This window comes from Sinocyclocheilus grahami, unplaced genomic scaffold, assembly GCF_001515645.1.
Source record: "Sinocyclocheilus grahami isolate Dianchi unplaced genomic scaffold, SAMN03320097.WGS_v1.1 scaffold641.1, whole genome shotgun sequence".
Classification (NCBI taxonomy): Eukaryota; Metazoa; Chordata; class Actinopteri; order Cypriniformes; family Cyprinidae; genus Sinocyclocheilus; species Sinocyclocheilus grahami.
In genome coordinates this window covers 506,044-530,887 of record NW_015505820.1, presented here as the reverse complement: position 1 = coordinate 530,887, position 24,844 = coordinate 506,044, and the positions used below count along the sequence as shown (strand labels likewise).

The window sequence follows — 24,844 nt, the reverse complement described above, 5'->3', positions numbered from 1 at the left end:
CCGGTTGCGGCCCGAATCAAGTTCAAGACATTGATGCTTGCATATAGAATAGCCACAGGCTCAGCACCCGCCTACTTCCGGAATGCTGAATCCCTGACAATTTTCAAGCGACAGCTGAAAACTCATCTCTTTCGAAGCTACTTGACTTCATCATAAAAAAAAAAGTTTCTCTCTCTTTATTTATTCCTTCTCTTTCTAGCTTGTACTTATTTGAACAATGTCTAAGAACTTGGTATTACAACCACTTCTTGTGTCTGTTTGCCTCTTTAAGAAGAATCGCTTTATGTATCCCCCAATTGTAAGTCGCTTTGGATAAAAGCGTCTGCTAAATGACTAAATGTAAATGTAAATTTAGGAGCAGCGAGGTGGTAGCGTGACTTAAACATCCCAAGGGTATTTTGAGTGAGGAGTTGTTCAGTCATTTTAAAGTGTGTTTTGATCCTGGGGGATCCCATTTCACAGGGTTCAGATCAGTTTGTCAGCTGCCTTGTCGCTTAGAGAGAGGGCTGATGGGAAAATGGTGTGAGCTATTAGTGAACCTAACACAAAAAAAGAAAGAGAGATGAACCGGGTTTCATGCTGAGTCAAGGAGTATCTGGCCCTCCCGTGATTCCTGACACAGACATTCTGCTGGACACAGCACAGTAGTTTGTACTCCTTGCCAAAAGCCCATGAAAATATAACAATTGAAGTTGTATTTTATCACAGTTAGATTCCTTGTATACAGGTGTTTTTGTGGATGCATTGTGGAAGTTAGTTCTCATCATGTTCTCACCGGTGTCTGAGCAGTAACCACAGGTGTATTTCACATCACATCACATTAACTATGAACATGTTCCATTAATGACCAGAAACTCTCCAAATAATCATTCAAACAGTATATCAAGTGTTGCTATTTAAAATAAAATAAAAATAATGACAGGTAAAAGTTGTGGGACATGTTTTGTACATAGTCTCAAAAATGAGTGAAAAAGCCCTTTCTACCAAAGAGCCTATGAATTAACATGAAGATAACTTTCTCTTAAGCTTTCAGTTATTCATCTGGTTTTAGACATCTTCAGACTGATGAAAGCTGTTCAGATCTGTTGTTTAGGTCAAGTGCCCTTTTAATAATTTGCTTAATTTGAGTTCAGAATGGGCCATTAGGAGTTAGTTGATTTTATACGAAAATGTCAAACCCAGTGCTATAGACAAATTTCATTCTTTTAAAGAATTCAAACAAAGCCACACTAAATTGGCTGCATTTTTAAATGTGCGATTTCCTAGAGTCCTGAAATAAACGACATGTAAAATGCCGGTCTTAGAGGTTCTCCTTAATTTTACCCTTCATTTATAGATTGAAACTGTCTGTGCCATAAATATATTATCCTCTTATATTTGCTTAACCTCCTGGCATCGATACATCGGTTTGACAAAGCTTGAGCTCAGAATACTGTTCTCAAAAGTTTGGGGTCAGTAAAATTAAATTTTTTAAATAAATTATTACTTTTATTCAGCATAAATGCAATAAATTGATAATAGTGAGAGTAAAGACACTTATAATGTTTCTATTTCAAAATTTCTATTTCAAGTAAATGTTCTTCTTTTGAACTTTCTCTTCATCAAAAAAAAAAACCGGTTTCCACAAAAATATTATGCAGCACAAACTGTTTTCAGCATTGATAATAAAAAATTTTCTTCAAATCAGCATATTAGAATGATTTCTTAAGTATCATGTGACACTGAAGACTGGAGGAATGGCTGTTCAGCTTTGTCATCAGAGGAATGCATTATATTTTAAAACATTCAAATAGAAAATAGTTATTTTAAATTGTAATAATATTTATATAATTTCATATTATTAAGTTGTACTGTATTTTTGAACAAGCATGCATTTATAGTGAGCAGAAACATATTTTGAAAACATTAAAAAATCTGACCGACCCTAAACTTTTGAACGGTACAGTATATTCCAAACCCTCAAGAATATATCAACATATGGATCTCTTAACTGGTTAATTCAAAAAGAAAATATTTCAAGCATCTTGTGGACACAGAGGCAAAGCAGGCGATGGTATTCACTTTGAGATTGAGATGAGATGCTGGCAGACAATCTTTGATTTTGTGCCTCAAATAAACGACATCACACACACACACTTAAAACAGCAAGATTACGCATGTCACAGCTTTGTCAGAAGAGTCTTTGTTGTCATCCTTTGAGTGGTTAATTGATTTTTTTGCATTCTTTTTATGTCAGTGTTGTGAATGAAATGACAAATGACATCTCTCAGTATGTTCTATAAGAAGGGTTTTCATTTTTTGACAAATTCTCTTTGTCTGTTTGTTTTTCCATTTAGATGGAGAAAGAATATTTAATGTGGTTTATGCTGATTATCATTTGATTCAACAGGTTTGTTGTAAATGAAATGTTAAAGCAATGAGTAAACTTTGTCTTATCATACACTTCATATATTTTACATTTACATTTACATTTAGTCATTTAGCAGACGCTTATATCCAAAGCGACTTACAATTGGGGGATACATAAAGCGATTCTTCTTAAAGAGGCAAACAGACACAAGAAGTGGTTGTAATACCAAGTTCTTAGACTTCTTAGACTTCTGTTCTTGTTCAAATAAGTACAAGCTAGAAAGAGAAGGAATAAATAGAGAGAGAGATACCACATCCAGAGATGAGAAATGGGTAGGTGAGGGAAGAGAGGAGGATACAACGGAAGAAAGATGGGAGGGGGAAAGGGAGCGTAGGTTTCGTCTAAAAGTAACCGGTATGGGGGTTGGTGGCACACAGGTAGCAAAATGTAGTTGAAATGTAATGAAGGTAATGTAAATGTAATGATTTTATTGTCGTTCTATGCCTTTTTTCTTTGTATTCATAAAATACAAACAGTGCTGCATGCCAGAAATTATAAAACTGCTTCAACCAGAAATGTATTCTACTTAACGTTAAAGTTAAAATTAAAATTCTGTTGTCGTTTGCTCACCATCATGTTGATCAAAACCCATAGAACTTCCATTGATCTGTGGAGCTTGCTCTTATCTATGCAACTAAAGAGTCTGAGACACTGTTTAACACTGTTGTCAGTGGACAAATTCATCATTGAGGAAACACTGCTTGAACATTATTAAGTCTTGAATGAAAAAGCCTTCAATTATAAAGATGACTGTACAAGATTAAGCCAAAGAAGCAGCAATAAATGCTAAAGGGGGTTATGATAATGAAGCCTGGGTGTGTAAGTGAGAGAGAGTGAAAAATTGCTGACTTGTAGAAAGGAGGAGCAGGCTGTGGGATAGTTGTGAGTTGTATCACAGACAGGCTTTTTTTGTACAGTATAGAGGTGTAAAACAGTGTTTGGTGGAGCTGAAAAGAAAAATGCACTGGTCTCCTGCAGGAAAAGCATTTGATTTGTCAGACCCAGCAGTGGGTTCTGCTAGCACACAGCACTTTTAGCAAATATTGTCTCAACAGTCTCAGCAGTTGTCACAAGAAGTGTGTTAGCATCAATGTTCTTCTGTATTTTGTGTTAAATTTGGAGATTTTAAGGAAGATTTTCATTTGCATTTCAAACTGGACGACAAAAATAAATTCATAAAATAATTTAAAGTAAAACATATAAATAAAATGATAAAAAAAGAACACCACTGTGATGCTGCACATCATAAATAAATAAAAAACTTCTCGTTAAACTTCCTGTTTGTTCTCTCTTTCAGTCTCTGCTGGTTGCTCAGCAGCTGGCGTCAGCAGTTAGTGGAGTGATGTCCGGTGGTGCTCCTGGTCTGAACCAGCCCATTCTGATCCCCTTTAATGCTGGTGGGCATCTGGGTGGGCAGCAGGGCCTGGTTCTCTCTCTGCCCACTGCTGCCAACATACAGGGCCTGGTGGCAGCCGCTGCTGCTGGTGGCATCATGACGCTCCCCCTACAGAATCTGCAAGGTATGAATCCATACTGATACAGTGAAAAATAATTGGTGTAGAAACAATTTTAACCAACCTGGTCTCTTAAAAATACGTACCTCTGGGTACTTTTCTGCAACACCGTTTTTACGCACCTTACTGCACGTTTCGCTGCAGTTTCAAAGAGGAATGTCCACGGAGTGGCACTAAAACACGGGTTCAATATGTGAACCCTGGCACGGTTTTATCATGTTGATATAGGTACGTATTTCTGTGCTTTTAATATGTTGCTTCAGGTACGTATTGCGGTGTTTCAGAATTCAAATATCTGGGGACTGTCGCTAAAAGTTAATGCTCTATCATGCTGGAAATATGCTCTACACCAAACCAAACCCAACCCTAAACCTACCCGATAGTGTTAACAAATGCAAAACTGATATAAAAACGCATTTGTTGATGCAACCGTGCCATTTGAACTTCCTTATATGAAGATTTGAACTGTTTTGTCGAACCGTAGTTACACAGGATTCGAACCGGAGCTCCTCACCTCTCAAGTACGTCTCCGTACTCTGTACTACTAAATTCTAATAAATTTTTTATTGGTATTATTAATATATGTTAATATGGTCTTGTCTAAGTAATTGCGCTTTACTGTAATTCTGACTTCTGTAAGTTAATACGCGTACATATAATGCATGAGGACTGTAGAGAGCATGAAAACAAAGCCAAAACCTGGACATTTTAGGCAATTTAGAAATCCCAGACAGGTCATGTCCGGTAAAGATGTTGGTCACCCTATTATAATTTGAGAATTAATAATGGTAATATGGTCTTGTCTAGGTTGTGGTCTTTTTACTTGAACTCCAATTCCTGGCAAAGTTTGCATCTCGGGTCATACACATTATTATCATTGTTGTTGTTGTTTTTTAATATTTAAATCTATAAACTAAAAGGAATAGTTGTTATAAATTGTGTTCAAAGCACCATATACTAGTCAAATTCTACAAGGAGAAATCATGAAAGCATTCTTTATTATACAACATTCAGTCTTCAACAGCTTGTTGTGTTTTTGGGACTTGTGAAAGTGGTGCCATCTCAAAGTAGCATCATCCCATCTAAACAGCACGAGTTTTAAGATGTACCTATGGAAAGTGCTTGAAAAGGCTGAGGACAGGAGGATCAGAGTGATATAGGCGGGGAAAGTAGTTCACATTCATTACAGGTCAGCGTTTTGCAACGAAGTGCAAAAGCACTTTAAGGCTCTTTCTTCTTTCACTAGGAGTGTTCACTAGCATGCTTGTGTCTTCTCCTCTTTACCTCTGTCTCTCCCCCTCCTCTTTGCTTCTGTCCATGCGTCCATACTTCTCCTCGCCTTTTAAATTTTAATGCACGAATGTTCTCTTTTGATCATAGTTGTAAATGGTTTTCATTTTAATGTTTAAAACATTGTCTCTTTTATACCATTAGATTGAGGGTTGGAAGGGGGAAACCGTCAGCCATAAATCTTAGATGAGGTGCCTTCTCTAATGCCTGACTAAAAAAAAAATAGGTTATAAATTTGAGTGCATGTAAAATAGCACGTTTTCCTTTTTCGGAGGAGGAGGCCGAAGATTAAAATAATGCATGGCAGGAAACAGGTTGTCCCGAAGAGATGGATGGATGGATGGCTAAAATAGTGGGATGGAGAAGAAGTCTCTAATGGACACAAACATGCATAAATAACAACACGCATCAAAGCACGTCTAGGCTTTTAATAAACATTCACATGGGCTAAATAAATATCTAAAAATTCCCAGAATTCCCTCAGTCATGATAATGTGTCTGTGGGGCTTGCTTCACATTTCGAAGACTCACTAAAATGGACCCTAGAAAGACGTTCTACTTTGGAGTGAATTTGAATGCTCCATTAATTGTCTGTCTTAAACTTCTAGCGTTTTAGCTGGACATTTATGCTTGTTCAGCAACAGTGTTGAACAAGTCCTTTTTCATCTGAATTAGTTTTTTAAGTCTAAGACTATATTGAAAATCTAGAATTAAGAATCTAATTTAAACTTGGCCTAAACAAAGTAATAGTATTTTAGTAAGTATTAGTAAAACTATATTTTTATATTTTTATTTTGTCACATCGCGTTGCTATAATATTTAAGTAAAAAATAAAAAATAAAACAAAAAATGTAATGATATAAAATAATATTAATAAAAAATGATTGTTTACTAAATTGTTTAATATTTATAATTTTGCACGAAAGGAGGACAAACCAAATACTAGGACATTCTGACATTGACAATTTTTGTTAACATTTAAAAAAAAGTTTTAAATAAAATAAAATAAAAACAGTTCAACATTTGAGTTAAATTGTTAATCAGGTAATATAATTTGTAATAAAGACTAAAACTGGTCTGACACTTTTCAACCCCACTATCCTGAGAATTTAAAGGAATAATCCACTAACAAATGATTCATGTTGTTCCAAACTTCTACGAATTTCTTCTATGAAACATTTTGAAAAAAGTTTCAGTGTTTTTTATATATATATATATATATATATATATTTTTTTTTTACCTTCATACAGTTAAAGTCAGTAGGTGTAACGCTGAGTCAGAGGCGTGCGGATCCATTCGCAGCTTTTATTAGAATAACAGGCAGAGTAAAACAGACAATATTCAGTCAACAGCGTCACGTACAGCAGGGGTAATCCAAGAGAATAAACAGTGGCAGAGTGAGGGTCGGGGCAGGCGGCAGAGAATCACACTAGTAAGAACAGTCCGAGGTAATACACTAGCGATGACAAGATAGGGGATAAACGCTCAGAAATGTAGCCAGGGCAATACAAGACTTCGCAAACATAGAGAGACTGGGAGCTGCTTAAATAGGGAAGCTAAGGGGGAACACCTGTGCCGTAATCAGCCCCAGGTACGGGGTGTCTGGGAAATGTAGTCCATGAACGCTAGTACTCGGGAGAGGGTGCCCTCCGGAGGCCGTCAGAGAGAGCCACAGAGGCCTGATTCGTGACAGTAGGGTCCAGTGTTGTTTGGATCTCAACATTCTTCATATTATTATGTTCCACAGAAAAGAAAAAAGTGATACAGGTTTGGAACAACATAACAGTGAGTTCATTTTTGGGTGAACTGTCCCTTTAAATACTTCTTGCACTCAAATTGTGAACATTGACTTTGTATTTATCTGTGGTGCAAATGCAAACAGAAAAGTGCTCATTCTAAAAAATACCCAGGGATAAACTAGAGTGACTTATTCTGACTAGGCCTCTCAGTTTTAGATTCAGAACCTGAGGGATTCTCTAAGGCTGTAGTGTCATGGGAGCCATGTGACATTAAATTATTTGACTGTGTCTGCTCTCCCTACAGCCAGTCACACAGTCCCACAATCCCCCAATCCTATCCCATCATCCCCCCATTGATGGAGAGCTGCTGGCACAGCACTTCTGCCAGACAGTCTTAGTTGAGCAGTGAGCTCAGCCCCGCAGGCCTGATTAATCACAACCTGGAGAGATCTCCACCTCAAGCACCAAAAAAAGACACATAGATCAGTGTGCTTGTGTAGTATGTTCTAATTAACTCGAGATCAAACACTCGGCTCTGTTCAAGGAAAGTGAAGGAGAAGGGCCACTTTCATAAGTTTTAATAGAAAAGTCACACTAATGAAGAACAAATAAGATCTAATAGCTTGTGTCAGGGCGTTGTGTCTTGTGAATGCAATGTGTTACATCAATTCCATTCCACCATTTGACCAGTTATAAGAGCAAGATACCAATTATCTGTGCATTATTGCATAAATTAAACAAAGACATTAGAGTCCTGATGACATCATGAATACAGTTATATATTCCTGAATAGGGATGAGAGTTGTAAAGAATGGTAACATAAGGTTTTTAATAGCTAATGTTACCAAATATTAATGAATACTGTAACAAATGTATTGTCCATTGTTAGTTAATGTTAGTTGATGTATTAACTTATGTTAAAGGGGTCATATGATGCGATTTCAATTTTTCCTTTCTCTTTGAAGTGTTACAAGCTCTTGGTGCATAAAGAAGATCTGTAAAGTTGCAAAGACTAAAGTCTCAAATCCAAAGAGATATTCTTTATAAACGTTAAGAGTCAACCACGCCTACCTAAAATGGCTCGTTCTAACACGCCCCCACATGTCTACCTCACTATGTGGGAAGGTTTGCATGACACCGTCCAAATGTTCACGCAAAGAAAGGTGTAACTTTTATTCTCGTTGTAGTATTGTTGTTGCCGCTGCCGCCATGTCGTGAAGACGCTGTGTTTCGCTGTGAAAGCGAAACTACTTTGTTTGGCCTTCCAAAAGAGGACACGACTAGAAATCAGTGGTTAAGTTGTATTTACAACACTGTTCCAGAACAGTTCAACCCAAATATTCAGATGTGTGCAGCACGTTTTATGGAGGACTGTTTCCTGATCCTGGAAGAGTAGACTACAATGCTGGCTGTTCTGACTCACGTAAGTAAGTTTTTTATATTTAAAGAATTTGCCACTGACGATTCAAACGCGAGTTTTGAGCAGTGTAGAGTAACGCTTGTTGTTTGTCATTTCTCAGATCACAAATGCAGACATGGTTTTATGTTTACGCAGTTTTATGTTTATGCAGTTTATGCAATGCAACGCATAAAAAGACAGTATAAGTCATTATAATTCGTAATTATGTCCCCACTGGATGCAACAAATGCCTCGTTTATAATGGGTTTTAATGTTTTTGTCTCTTCGCTCCGGCCGGGACACGGCATCACAGTATGGTAACGGGCGTAATATTTCCGTCACACACTTGAGGAATTGAGGAGGCCAATCACAATGCACTGGATAGCTGGCCAATCAGCGTACACCTTGCTTTTCAGACCGATGAGCTTTGTAAAAATCTACGTGTTTCAGAAAGGCGGGGCATAGAGGAGAAACAATAATGTACAGTATGTGGAAAATAATGTGTTTTTTTAACCTTAATCAGCATAAACACTTTTCATTACACCAAATACACAAAATAATGTTCTTTTTAGCAACATCATATGACCCCTTTAACTAATTGGACCTTATTGGAAAAAGTTCCCTAAAGGATTTAGTGATACAGGTTCTATTTACTCTTAACGCTTGTGGTTCCTTAAAGGTTTCATTTAATGAACTGTATTAGTTTATTTATTTGGTTATTTAGCTTAACATTTTTGTAAATGTGCCACAATTGTTTTATTTTATTGTCTGGCGAAGAGCCTGTTAGCTCGAAACGTTACCTTGTGTGAAGTCCATTATTAAATTGTTTTGCTTTTTTGGAGATTATGGTGTGGCGACTTTTGTTTGTTTTTTATTATTTTCTTTGTTGAGTAGCCAATTTTGAGCATTTTTTGCTGTTGATGTGCGTGCTTTGGTTTGTCTTTGTATGAATACTCATTTATTAGTTGTCTCTGATTAAGAACGGATACACTGTAAAAAGTACTTCCGTCATGAAAACAAATTCCTCGTATGTGTAAACATACCTGGCAATAAAACTCATTCTGATTCTGATATTTTTGATGAAATCTGAGAATGCTTGTAAACAAGACACACGCATGCGCCGTGGTACTCTCGTGAACGATGTCCTTTCTTTCTTTCTGGGTCTTGAATGAGGTAGTTGTGTTGCTGTCTATGCAGAAAGCTCTTGGATTTCATCAGAAATATCTTAAATGGTGTTCCGAAAATGAACAAAGGTCTTATAGGTTTGGAACGACATGAGGGTGAGTAATTAATGACAGAATTTTCATTTTTGAGTGAACTAACCCTTTAAGTATTTTTTTCTCTTCTTTCCAACTCTGTTCTTTTATTATACATTCCCTTTCCTCTTTTCCTTAGAAGTTTTTTTTTCACTTTCTTTATTCCTTTCTATCTTATATTGTTTCTGTGTCCTGATTTTTTTCTTGCCAGGTCTCAAGAATTGTCTGCATTACACTAAATAACCAGAATATAACAGACAAAATTACTTACAAAACATGTCTTGTAAAATCAGTAAGGTCCTTTTCAAGGAAGAGTTGAAGGCCGTGGAGAACTGCTGTTCATCGCCTACTGATGTCAGATGTCTGTACAATTATTTAAAAAAACTCATATTTAGTATCACTCAAAGCACAAGCACTCAGCATAAAATATAATGAATATCTACTTATTCTGTGCAGGGTTTCACAGAACTGCAAAGTATGATTTTTCATTAAGCACACCTATGTGAATAAGCATATAACGTTACTATGTGGAAACATGGAATTGGAGAATTTTCATATATATTTCCATATTCCATAATATACTTCCATATTTTAATACGTTTGATGCTTGTAATCTAGCTTGTAAACCACTGGCTAGCTAAAGTTAGTACGCTAACTGACGGTTACAGTATTGCTCGTCAGTAAAAACTAATAAAATCTGCCTTTTCTTTTCCTCAAAAACGATAGCACACACTGTGACAATATAGTTTATAAGTAGATCACCAAAAATTTACCTAATCTTGCGGCCACATTTCAAATACGACCTGACTCTGAAGTTCAGTTCGTTGTCTTCTTCTGGTGATGTTTTGTTTAAACCAACCTTCCGCCACCTATTGGTGCACTTCCGCCACCTACTGGTCTAGAGTTATTAGGGCACATAGTGGGATTTAATCCAACAAACTAGATGCTCTTAAATACTGTTTACTAAAGTTGTTTAGTTTAACTATTGCATCCACCTGAAAGTTCACATAACACAGTGTAATTAAGTAAATTCAACAAATTTGTAAAAATCAGTTATGTTTACTCGCTTTTCTTAAGTAGATTCAGTGATTACTTTTTACAGTGTAGTTCATCATTTACGCAAATTGTTCATCATTTACGCAACCTTATGTAGTTCCAAACTTGTAGGATTTATGTACAACTTATTTTTTAATCTATATAATGGAAGTCATCTTTTTTGTGTGTTCTGCAGAAGCAAAAAAAGTCATACAGTTTTAAAGTGACATGAGCCCACTGCTCCGGGTGTGTGTTCACGGTGTGTGTGCGTTCACTGCTGTGTGTGTGCACGTTGGATGGGTTAAATGCAGAGCACTAATTCCTAGTATGGGTCACCATACTTGGCCACATGTCACGTCACTCACTCGCATGAGTAAATGATGACAGAATTTTTATATTTGGGTGAACAAACCCTTTAATGTGAAAGAATTCTATCACTTTTAAGACAAAAGTACTTATGTTGCTCCTAGAGCCCTTTATAACATCATAGTCCACCTTTTCCAAATTAGGAGATGTCTGCCTCGCTGTGCCCGTCCACGTGAGCGTGCGGAGCAGAAGGCTCAGTGGTGCATGTGCACACCTGCCACTGATTCTCTGCACTGATGAATGGTCGTCAAAGCGATGGGGCAGCTTCATGAAGTTCAGCATGGTCGTCTAAATAAAAGCCTGCGCTTGCGTTACTCTGTGCTCATTTTAAACCCTGGTGCCGCTGTAGCTTGTTATTTTGTCAGGAAGATTAATGTCTGGACATGTCAAGTAAAGAAAGTGAATTCCCTCTTGAACACTATGTGTACGATTCCAACTGTAACTTGAATAGAATAAGAATCAGTCTTATGTTGTTTGTCCATCAGACTGTAAACATGGTGTTAGGAATGGAATTAATCATGTATATATGTATTTAGAAATGTTGAATGTTTAGGAAAAAGTTTGGATTGGAAATTGTAATGTGAATATATATGAAGTAGGGTGGTGTTTCAAAAAACATAGCAAAATGAATGTGTGTTTGCTTGACACTGTGGCATTTCTTTATGCCGCAAATAACATCGTTTGATTTCATTTGACTTGATATGAGACTTAATGATATGATTTCGCAGCTTTGAAAATTACAAATCCCTCTGTTGTGCGTTCGTCTCATAACAAACCAAATGGCAGAATGTGCTTCTCCTTACATCAAAGCGTCTTTCAATAAGCTGCAGAACGAAAATAACATCTACGTAGTTGCTCATCTGCTTAGAAAGCCTCAAAAACAGGCCTTTCGCAAAAAATCATAAGGGTAACACTCAGATCATGAAATAACTGTCTTTTCATGACCTATGAAAAGGCTTTTTGGATATATCCTTGTAATAAGCCATATTTTCCCTAAAGAGATGTAAAGCAAATGAAAGATCAGTGCTACATTGTCAGCCTACTTTGAGTTAATGCAGAACAAATGTATACCCGGCCTCTTTCATATTCATATTGTAAGCTGCCTGATCGGAGCACATCAGAACCTGCAGCGTAGCGTGTACCGGGGAAGGAATAGTGCGCGAGAGAATGCGTTCCCTTTGCAGGAAACATAAAACGGTACTCAGGGATGAGGAATAATTGCCTGAGTCTCTCCGCACTCGTAGGCTAATGAGGAACCATGTTGGCTCTAATCACAACACTGCTCCTCTGTCTCAATGAAAGAGCAGTTGTAGTCTCACAGGAATCCCTTTCCTGTCAGACCGGGGCATCGCTTTAGACTGAGTACTGACACAGACGAGGAACTTGACGCTTCTAACTCACTTAGTTTAGCTAAAAGTAGCCAAGTCAAAGAGAAACTCGAAGCCTTAAGGGTGATAAAGTTGTACACGGGAAAAAGACAATAGAAAGCTTGTAATTTGTTAGCGATATGATTGTAACTAAAGTAACAAGAACTGTTACTCTTGTTGTAATAAAAAGAATACCACAGGTGAAAGTTAATTTGAGAGACTTTCGTTTGGATGTCGAGTCAATACTTGCTAAAGGAAAGTTATCTGCTACAGCAAATGATACCTCTCTAGAGAATGTGGGTTTACAACTCTGACAAGATGATACAAAGTGCTTTAACTAGAGGATTGAAATTAAATTAAATTAAAAATCTTTTTTTTAAAAAGTACAACACATGTATATCTGTTAACACCTCAACAAATGTTATTTTGTGACCCTTAAAGACACTTTAAGGCACGTAAAGCTCCATTAACTGGTAATTGAGGGAACTGTCCGTGGTGCTGAACTGCACTTGTTCATTCACTATGTAGATCAGGGGTGCCCAACCCTAAGGGTTGGAGCTAAACTCTGCAGGAAGGTAGATCTCCAGGAACAGGGTTGGGCACCCCTGATGTAGATAGACATGACAACAGTGATATTCCATTACACCAGGGGTGTCCAACCCTGCTCCTGGAGAGCTATCGTCCTGCAGACTTTAGTTCCAACCCTGCTCCAGCACACCTGTCTGTAATTATCAAGCAACCCTGAACACCTTGATTAGCTGGTTCAGGTGTGTTTGATTGGGGTTAGAGCTGAAATCTGCAGGATGGTAGCTCTCCAGGAGCAGGGTTGGACACCCCTGCATTACACGGTAAAGGTAAAAAACTGGAGAAGGCAAAGAGAAAGGGGCTTCATGGAACTTGTATTTATGTTTTAATATTCTTTAATATTGATTACTATGTTTAAGTAGCATGACAGACTAATTAGGTTTAAATTAATTTTAAAGTTTGGAATTGGTCAAATTTGTTACGTTTTTGTCTTATGTTTTAAACTTAGTTTAAACCTTTTTTTAGGATGAAAATGAATAAAGTTTTTCAGAATTTTTTTCAGGATGAATAGAGTTCAACAGCATTTATTTGAAACCGAATCTTTTGTAAAATTATAAAAGTCTTCACTGTCACTTTATCAATTCAATACATCCTTACTTAATTAAAGTATTAATTTCTTAGAGAGAAAAAAACAAAAACATGTTGACCCCAAACTTGCATTAGTGTAGCTGTTTACATAGAGACAGATCCATCCATAACGTAGCAAGTTCATCTATCTAGAACAGTAATCCAACTACTAAAAGGACTGTTTAGATCTTTACATCTCAAACTAAATTTTCATATGCTGAAATTTTTAACAAAAATATGAGCTGCACATTTTTGCTTTTAGACCCTCTTTAATGTCCTGCCCCATTATACGTGCATTGCTGCAAACATGTTCTTCGGTTTGTAAAACTGGCAAAAATCAAAAAGTCAAAATGATTGTCTGTGGTAATCAACAGCATGCCACTGATGCTCTCCATGGGGCTTAACTTGTTTTAACCCCTTTATTATAAAAATGGACATTCTCTCTCTATCTCTTGGTCTAACTTAAAATACTGTATTCCCAGCATGACTTCCACACTGTCCTTTAATGTTTGAAGTTTGAGGCAGTTGTAAGACGATTCATAGGGAGAGAGTCGTATTAAATAAAAAAGAGTGATAAAATTGCTGGCGCCCTCATACATTTCAAAGTGTGACAAAGTCACAAAATGTGACTAGCAATGCACTAGCAGCACCTGCACATAGACTTGCTGTGGTAATTTGATTGATTTGTTGTGACAGCAGCCAAATAATTGAGAGTGAGAGGTGGTGTGTGTGTAAGTATGAGTGTGTGTGTGTATGTTTTAGGGGGGTTACACCACATGTTCTCCAGGAAGAGACAAAGATTCTCATCTGCCGTTCGCTTTGGATACTGTTCAGTTTTCTTTTCTTTCCCATTGAGTGTGATGCTGGGTGACTGCATATGACAGTGGCTTAGCCACAAAAATAACACAAATCATAATGTACACATACGCAGTTAGGTTGACCCACACATTTCCAGGCGCTCAAACAGAAAGCACCTCACGTCACAAATGCACAAAGTACAAATACATTTTACCACATCACACTCAAATGAAGCATGTGCACAATGTTAATGTTAATGTGTAAAATTTTTATTATCAAAAAATGTATCACAGTTTCTTAAGCCTCTCAAACTGGCATTAAATTAAACCTATCGTTTAGAGCGCGTTCAGTGCGCTTCCTCCTAAAGCCCCCCACCCCCACCCCACCGAGCGGCTGAGACTACAGCTCTCTGGCAGTAGAACATCTGAAGCAAAGCCACATGTTTGTGCTGGTGGAGTCCAGCCCTGTGCCCATGCTCATTCAGATATGCAATGAAAGAGTAGGAGGCTGTTAGAGTAAGGGATATACATACATTCTGCAAACTGCTCAGGACACACTAGACATGGGATTAAAAAACAGATAGAAAAGTAATGATGGAAGGAGGTGGAGGAGAAAGGAGAAACATAAGAGGTTTGGGAAATATTGTAATGAGAAATTCTATGAAAAAAGATTATTGTGAGTGTTTCATAATCCAAAGAAGTCGTCAAAACTAGATTTATAAATTTGGATTTAGATGTTTTTATGTGTGAAAGTCTCTACTGTGATGCTACTGTGTTGTGGATGGTTGACAATGTGTTGATAATGAGTGGTGTTTAGTGTGCTGCTATGCATCTTCTGGGTGTTTCTTCAACTTTGGGCACTTTAATGTTTCAAGGGTTGATTTTTCTTAAAACGAGCTATTTTATTTTGTTCTATTTAATATATGAAATTTGCATAAAAAACATTTTAATGCTAATTAAAATTATTTCTAAATTCTTTAAAAAAAAGACAGATGTCCCTCAGTTGTTGCACACCAAAAAACTAAAGTTAGCCTACTTGTTTTTCCATGAAGACTAGTGTCGGTGAAGCGCTTGAAATGAAATATGAGACGTGATAAATCAAGCCAAATATGGTTCTTTAACAGAATATTGTGTGTCACTTCCAATCAAGCTGTAATTTTGTCAGATTTTTACCAAATATATTTAATAGCTTGTATTTAGGATACATAAAACACTAGCTGTAAAATTAGGCTTGGCAAGAAAAAAAGAGTCTACCATTTTACTCTAAATATCTATAAATGTCATTTTCACCACAGAAAACATTTAAATGCATCATTTGAGATTTGGTGGAAATTACACTGTGGTGGGAATTTTCATGACTTTCAGAAAACAAAAATTATAGGATTGTCCTACGTTGTAAGTATGTACACTGTTACATTGTTTTATTTTTTGTTTTAAAATAAACTAACTGAATTTAAATGCAAAAACGTGCAATAAAAATGCAAACTGCAATCATATTTTATATCTATATATTTTCCCCTCAACAACCATTGTTTTTATTGAAGAACATACAGTTCTTGAAACTTCTGGAAGCACACATTTAAATGTAGCTAGTTAATTTAATATATGTCCCAGTTTGTGATAATAAAAAGTTTGAAAACAAGCAATGTCATAATTACTGCAGAAATAACAAGAAGAAATATGTTAGCCTGTTCCAGTGTGGATACTTAGAAAAGTAACGGCACATCTCTCCTCATCGATTTATGCGCTGAAGTTTAATACTGAGGGCTAGTGGTTTGATAAACCAGATAGGATGGGTTCTGAAGCCCTTGTTTAAATGCTTAAAGCCAAGTCATTCAGCACAGAGGTACTATATTCCTGTTGTAATTTTCGGTACCTTGTCCCCTATCTTATTAAAATCATTACATAGACTTCTGAGACACATTTCATAGGCTTTCTGTTGTCAAGCTCTGGAAATGGAAATTGATTAGTGATTTACATGGTCAGTGTAAATGTCAGAGCAAGCAGAAGGTGAAAGAGGGATGGTAATCTGTGGGGACTGTTATTCCTGTCTGGAAGAACCGGGTAGCGTTTTTACATTTATCTGGGTTCTGCATGACTCGTAATGCTAATGGTAATTTCATGGGAGTGAAACGGAATGAAAATGGGGTTATCACACTCCACTGACAATGTGTGATTGTGCTCTGTCACAGGACCTCGTAAACCATATTTCATTATGTTGTGTGTGTGTTTGTGTGTGTGAAGTGCATGTGTGTATAATGTGACTTATGGCTGGAAGTCCCCTGCAATTTACTGTAAGAACTGAAACAATTAGACTGAGAGCGAGAACAAAACGTGTTTACACGACGATATAGAGCTTGTTGTAACCTATACACCTTCTTGTGTGAGTAAATGGTATGTACAAATATGGTAATTAGGCTTCTTAATGTTTGGAAACAATGAATGTTTGGGCCTTTTGAGTGGCACAGGTCGCTTTTATTTAATTTTAACTGAAAAATCACACTGCATTTCACCCTCTGTGGAAAGTCAAGTTTGGCGTTATTACAGCACCCCGGGAAGTTTTCAAGAAAGTCCAAAAATGCGTAGGTGTTCAAATGAATTTTGCTCTGGCCACTTATGGCTTAAAAGAAGAAAACATTTTTCGATAAAGTACAGCGAAATCTCCAAATGAAAACAAGTGTATTGAATGTCCCAAACGATCAATAGCAACCTCGCAGCTTATCATTGCTGACTTACAACGGAATCAATAAAAAACCTACACAAATCTGGCTTCGTCATTATGACTGTGCCATTCAATCAATTTCTAAAGAAGCAGCCTATCAATACACACCACAGAGCGTTTTAATACAAGTGCTATAACTTTCTTTTCCTCTTTCGCTTAAGCTGCTGCAGGTATATTAACAATTCAATCCATATAAACGCGGCGAACGTATTTTAATAAGGATCACTATTCAAGCCGATAGTGAGTGACACATGATAAGCGTTTCATTTGTCATTTCATATCAGATGAAAAGCCTAAATATGAGAGGGTCCAGAATTTGACCCTTCGGTCGGGTGAAGGTCTATATCTCAGATAACGCTGCTTGCCCTCCTCTCTCGGGAAACACAAGATGCTGTGGTGATTTTTGACACGGCAGATGGTGCTGAAACCAAGCCTTTTTGGAAGCGACAGACAGGCTAAAAGCTATCTGCGGTTTCTAATTGCCATCTCAGGGCCTAATTACCTTAATTAATAGATGTGCTTTCTGTGGAAGGGCTTCAGATTCAAGGGTCTTCTGTAAGTGTTAAGGGGCCCTAAAAGGCCTCAGAGGAAGGCAGGGTGGAGTGTAATGGTCCCTGAGGGCTCCTTGCTGAAAACACAGCAGGCACATCAGGGTTGGATCATGTAGCTGGTAAGTAGACCACAGATGTGAGAGAAGAGGAGATATCGTCACATTAAACTCCTACATCTTTCACAAACAGGGCAGAGTGTTGGACACTGCTGGAAGAGGAGAGGAGGGGGCTGAGGGCATTGAGACACACTCAAACTCAAACATGGAACTTTTCACCCTCTCAATCTTTTTTTTTCTTACCCATTTCTTTCTCATGTCTTTTTATTTCTGTTGTTCATTGTCCTTCTGTCATTGTTAATTTTCTTCTCTATTCTCTGTATTTTTCTCTTAAAAAGGTGTTTACGGTATTCAGAATCGTAATATTGTGTATTTTATTTTGTTCCCATAGATACAGAATTTTAGAATTTTAGAATTTTATTTCCATTTAGAATTTCCAGGCCTGGAAAAGTAATTAAAGTTAATAATACTCAAATAATTCACATACATTTAATTCAATTCAATTCAATTCAATTTTATTTGTACAGCACTTTTCACGATACAAATCACTGCAAAACAACTTTACAGCAAATTAAGTTTCTACAATATTTAGTGGTAACTTATCAGTGGTGACTGTCAGTAAATGTACATATGGAAAAATCAATTAATGACGTAATCAAACAGACGATGAACACTATTAACAGCAATTATTATATGATGCAATCAAACGTATAGCAAAATGTGGTAGTTCTGTATTGTATGTTGTTTCAGGGTTGGCATCATCTGAGGTCCTCTGAGGTGTTGGCATCATCTCTTCTCAAGTGTTCTGGATCCAGACTGAAGCTTGTGTAAATCCTAGTTACCACGGGATGTCAATCCCTTGGCAAAAAATAATATTTTGTAACTGATACGGAACTTAATAGGTAGCCAGTGCAGAGACTGTAAAATTGGGGTAATATGATCATATTTTCTTGACCTGGTAAGGACTCTAGCTGCTGCATTTTGGACTACCTGTAGCTTGTTTATTGAAGATGCAGGACAACCCCTTAGCGGTGCATTGCAATAGTCCAGTCTAGAGGTCATGAATGCATGAACTAGCTTTTCTGCATCAGAAACAGGTAAAATGTTTCGTAACTTGGCAATGTTTCTAAGATGGAAGAATGCTGTTTTTGTAACATGGGAAATATGATTTTCAAAAGACAAGTTGCTATCTAATATAACACCTAGATTTTTGACTGTTAGAGGAAGTAATAGTACATCTGTCTAGTTGCACATTGTAATCCAAGATATTCTGTGTACTGTCTTTTGGTTCAATAAGTAATATCTCTGTCTTATCCGAATTTAATAGGAGAAAATTATTGGTCATCCAATCTTTTACATTTTTAACACACTCTGTTAGCTTAGATAATTTAGAAGTTTCATCTGGTCTTGTTGAGATATTTGAGTATCATCAGCATAACAGTGGAAACTAATCCCATATTTTCTAATAATATTACCAAGGGGAAACATGTATATCGAAAATAGCAGAGGACCTAGGACAGATCCTTGTGGCACTCCATATTTTACTGGTGATAATTGAGATGACTCCCCATTTAAATTAACAAAATGGTAGCAATCGGACAAGTAGGATCTAAACCATCTTAAAGATTTACTAAACATTTACTAAAATTCTAAATCATGGACATTTCTATAAACGGTATTTATTTATTTTTTCATTTCTAAAATATTTATTTGGCTAAAAAAATTGCAATTGTCAGTCTAATTTTATAAAAAAAAATCCTTATGTAATCAATCATGGAAAGTCATTAAAAATGAATAATAGCTTATTAATTAGAATTAAATTATTTACAATTAATAATAATAATTACTACAATTTTACATTTTATATTTTTTTTTTGAAAAAATGAATATTGAATTTGTCTATCTATCTATCTATCTATCTATCTATCTATCTATCTATCTATCTATCTATCTGTCTGTCTGTCTGTCTGTCTGTCTGTCTATCTGTCTGTCTGTCTGTCTGTCTGTCTGTCATTGAATATAACAAAGTTGATGCACTATTACGTAGGCAGTAATGTAAAATTTTTCTTTTGAAAATTCTCATTTGAGATATTAAATATTATGATAATGTGCTCTTTTTCTTATATTGTCAGAGGAAATGATGACCTTCACTGACAGAAAGTCCAAAAGAGCGGCGTCCACATAATGTGTGCACGGCTTGTGTGCACTAGAGTATTACATCATGATAAATCTCCTCTCTGTGACCCCTACGTGTGATATTAGCCATAGCAAGTTCTATTTGCTTTCCCGGCCTGGGCAGTTAATGTTAAAAAAATTGGAAAAATAAATAACGTCCATCAGCTAATATGCTTCCACACATCTCAGACCATATTTCTTTCCTCTCCTTCCCTCCTTGTTAGTCTTTCCCTCCATCTTTTTTTTTCTTCAATGATTTCCACCCCCTTCTTCTTCCTCCTTCTCATCCTCCTACCCATCACGCCTGTTGTTGGTGTCCTGCACGAGCGAGAGATGCGCGCGTGTACGTCCGGGCCGCATACATTTGCTCTGATGATGTATTGTCCTGCTGAGGCGTTTCATTTACTGTGGCTGGCCTCTGCTGAACCTGTTGCTAGTCACTGAGCACGATAAGGGGATAAGTAGCACGCCACTACATTCATCATGTATCGCTCAGACCACTCAAATACCTCATAGGCCATGCAGGAGAGAAACTACTAAACCGGCATAAAGGACCACGGTGCTTTTCTCGAAAAGCTGAGGTCGTATTAAACACCATAGTCTGCTGTTTAAAATGTTGCTGAAAAACTGTTTGCGAGCTTGTAAAATGGTTCAGTGTATGTCAGGGACAACCAAAAAAAAATAAAAATGTGTTGAACAACGTACACAAATTTGTACGTATTTGATATTTCAGGATAATTCGCGTTTCGAATCAGCGGGTGACTTTTCTACTTGCATTTTCTAGCCATATTGGGTTTTATTAAAGTGCATTAGGAATCACAAGCGGTGTCATGTCACTTAGAGCTCTACATTTCAACAGACAGGCTGCCCGCGAGCATGATGCTCCTCTCCCCTTCATTCGGTAGCACGCAATAGTGCTCACATGCTCCGCGAGACGAGCAAAAGGAATAATTAAAGAGGTGAAATATAGTGGGATAAGGATTTAGGGCAAATCCTATTGTTTAAAGCCGTTTCATTCCATTTAAACATATTTTTCTTTTACACACTTTCTCGGAGCCCTGGTTTACACCCCGAATTGGTTTTTCGGTTACATGCGTACACATTCCGTCTTGTGTTTTCAAAGGCCAAAGCAAAGCACAATGCAGGCAGCTAACAACAAAGACCTTATGATGTACGCGCATTGTCTGTAAATCACTTCATTTCGACGGCGCTGCCTGCGCAGCATTGCGCTTATCAACTTCAGGGATGCAGCTGCGGGTGGAACAACAATGATATAAAAAAAATGCATTTTTAATAGCAGGCGGAACGGGAGTGTAATCCTCCAATCTGCCTTTTCTGAAAACATTTCTTCGTTTCTAATATGGACGGAATTGCTATCGAAATCAGACTTTAAATGAGGCTGTAATATGATGTGGATGGGCCAATTCTGTACCGTCGTCCACCTTTCCTCACTTTAAAAGTGCCCCCTCATTCCCCCCTCATGCTTTTACTGTCAGTCAAAGAGCACTCTTTCTCCCTGGCGCATCAGGGCCCGGCAGTATTGATTTTTCCACCCACTGAAACCACCTTGTGAGCATAAATTTTGCATTAGACACTAAGGGGAAAGCAGGCGGGGGGACAGGACCTCGGGAACTGGGCACATGGGAGGGAAGGCAGACAGGTATTGGGGAAAGAGAAAGACGGAGATGGTGAGCACAGGTAATATTAGTGTGTTAAAGTAGGTGGTGACTGCAAAAAAGAACTACACTTAGCATATTTAAAAATATACTTAACTGAATGTTTATGTTTTGTACACTTGATTGCATGTAATTTCCAATTAATGAAAAATTTAGTATAGTTTAAACGTATAGTAAATGCAATTAGTCACACTTAAGAGTTATTTTATTGATGCTCGTAAGTAGGACTTAAGTATGTCTTTACATGTAATTTCGTAATTACTTGTGTCATCTTTGAAATATGGTTAAAGAATGAAACTAAACAAACTGTCATTAAGTGTCATTTCTGTTCAAATTTGTTTGTAGTTACACATTTGTAATAATGAAGTAGCAATTAGTTATTTTAAAATATTTTAAAATAGTATCTTTGAATGTAACTTTAAATGTTTAAATGTAAATAGGTTTTTATGTTGAAGAAAGAATACAAATAAACAGTTTTAACTATTGAATTTCCACCCAAGACACATTCTGAGGCTCGGTAAAAAGTTTTTATCGTAAAACTCTCTACTTTTACACCTTGTTCTCTCTGGAAGTCAGCCCAGAAATCTTTAAATCCCAGCAGAGCCCATCGCAGTAATACACTTTGATCAGACATGCATGTCAGACGGGGGGCTTTGTGGTCTGATCCCAACACATTGTCCACTTCAGCGCTATAAACACTCAGCCAGGGCCTCTCAACTGCAGTCTAACCTCTTTTCCATTTAGCATCCAATCCAAATCGCTGATAGGGAATCATGTAATAATGTCTGAGCTCCACTGTAAGCACTGGAGATGCAGTCTGCTAAATATAGTACAGATTCTTATTTTATTATTATTTTTAAGCCAGGCCTTTTCTTCAGGAAACTATTTAAGTAAGGTTTTTTTTAAAAGTAAGGTTTTATTTACTTGACAAACATACAGACAAACATACAGTAGAAACTAAAATATTGTATATTTTATGATGACTTAAACCCCATTGAGCATCTCTGGAGAGACCTAAAAATTGCTGTCCACCAACGTTTACCATCCAATCTGACAGAACTGGAGAGGATCTGCAAGTAGGAATGGCAGAGGATCCCCAAATCCAGGTGTGAAAAACTTGTTGCATCTTTCCCAAAAAGACTCATGGCTGTATTAGATCAAAAGGGTGCTTCTACTAAATACTGAGCAAAGGGTCTGAATACTTAGGACCATGTGATATTTCAGTTTTTCTTTTTTAATAAATCTGCAAAAATGTCAACAATTCTGTGTTTTCTGTCAATATGGGGTGCTGTGTGTACATTAATGAGGAAAAAAAATTAACTTAAATGATTTTAGCAAATGGCTGCAATATAACAAAGAGTGAAAAATTTAAGGGGGTCTGAATACTTTCCGTACCCACTGTATATATATATATATATATATATATAATTTCACAATATTTCTGTTTTTACTGTATTTTTATCAAATAAATGCAGCTTTGGTGAGCATTAGAGACGTCTTTCAAAAACATTTTAAAAAACCTTATCGACCCTAAATGTTCAAAAGATGGTGTATGAATAAATATTATTTTATCTTTTAGTATGTGTACTATATATATAGGAGACTGGGGCTACTTTTCACAGAGACTATATCTGAGTAAGGTTCTGAGTCAAAAGCCCAATTACACAAATTCTCTAACAATTGTTTTGCATGTTAGTTGCAAACATCGTTCAAAATAAGTTTTCAGTTATTGTTTTGTCTTTGGTAACTGTGTTACTTGCATTAAGCCTTTAAATATTAAATAATAACATTAAATAATGACAGCCTTCCACTTTTCATTCTTGTTTGGTTTCTTTATATTGTTATTAGGTGACCAATCATAAAATTATAAGTAATTTCCTTAACCAGTTTCACTCAACAAATGTTGTAATACCCAATGATACCATCCTACATCTCTTGTTCTGTTCCTTTCACTTGTTTCCTACACATTTTTCTTCCACCACAGTCGTTTCTCACAGAATTAATTAACTCAGCGTTACTCACTTTGGCCTTGCGATTGGCCTTTAATTCACTGTGCACACACAGCCTGTGTGTGTGTGTGTGTGACTTTATTTCGTTGTCACTATTATTTCTAAAGTGGCCTGCATCATTAAAATTGTGTACTATTTTTAGTAGCAGTCACTTTGTCAGGTCTTTAACAGGATTAACATGTCAGTCAATAAGATGCATGCATGCATATGCAAATAGATTTTGCATTTTAATTGTCAGTTAATCTGCCTGTTACACTCTATGATCAATATTTCTTATAACCGAACTAATTTTACACACAGATCAGTCTCAGACACACGTTGTTGTGTTCGTCAGGTGGACATCCCCAGAGGAAGGGGTGTTGTATGGGACAGACAGACAGCGTACGGTATTAATAAGACAGGTGGATACTCTGCTCTGCCCTGCAAACTCTCTTTGATACTAGAAACAAAAATATTGCTATCACCCTGCAGGTTCTTCACGACCTCTGCGCTGACCTCTGACAATCAGACGCTCCATGCTTCACACACAGCCACACACACACAAACACACACACACTTACTCACATCAAACACACGACAGGTGATTTTTACACAGTTTGGTGCACACAGGGTCACTAGGTGAGGGGAATGAGCTTCTGTTAAACAGATGCGTCTCTGTGATCTGTTCTGGAGAATTTTGTTTGCTGCTACTTTACTTGAGTTCAGGTTGGTCTCAAGAATAAGAAAGAAAGAAAAAAAGGTACTAAATTGGAGTGGCTTCAGGTGCAGGGAGGCAAAACAGAGCATCCAAACGTCAGGCGGGTCACAGAACCTGTCAGGACGTGCCTCAGCTTCATTTGTGTGCCCACTGAGAAGGTTGTCAGGTATTATTTCATAACTATTCAGAGGGTCTGACAGGCTTTATATGTCTCCTCTTTACTTTTGCTTATGGAAAAAATGAATTAAATAGTCTGGTAATCTACCTGTCAATTCATGTTTCAATATGACGTGATTTGAATGTATCATGACCTAGAAAAAGTAAAGCACGCTGTATATAGTGAGCTACAAATGTAGTTGCTTTGTCCAAAGGCAGTGCATTTATTATTTATTTTTATTATATTGACAAATAAGCCTTGCTAACAGAGTGCTGGAGTATGTTGTGGTTTAGTAACTTTATGGAAAAAAATATATTAATAATAATATTAAAAATAAAATAATAATGTAGTTAATATTAATAATATAATATAAAATAGACATGTTGTATGCTAAGTAAAAAGTATGTGAAAGAACATATTGAAGTATTTTTATTTTTCTACAGTTCTATACAGTATATATATATATATATATATA

At 36.8% G+C, this 24,844-nt stretch overlaps 1 protein-coding gene across 1 annotated transcript in view; it reads left to right on the top strand.

The window, feature by feature from the left end:
- Positions 1-24,844, top strand: part of LOC107558324 (POU domain, class 6, transcription factor 2-like) — a 62,861-nt gene that overhangs the window by 31,156 nt on the left and 6,861 nt on the right. Inside the window, exon 3 of the mRNA XM_016241978.1 lies at positions 3,708-3,930. Within this exon, the coding sequence (XP_016097464.1) occupies positions 3,708-3,930 (223 nt within the window). The remainder of the gene's footprint in view (positions 1-3,707; positions 3,931-24,844) is intronic.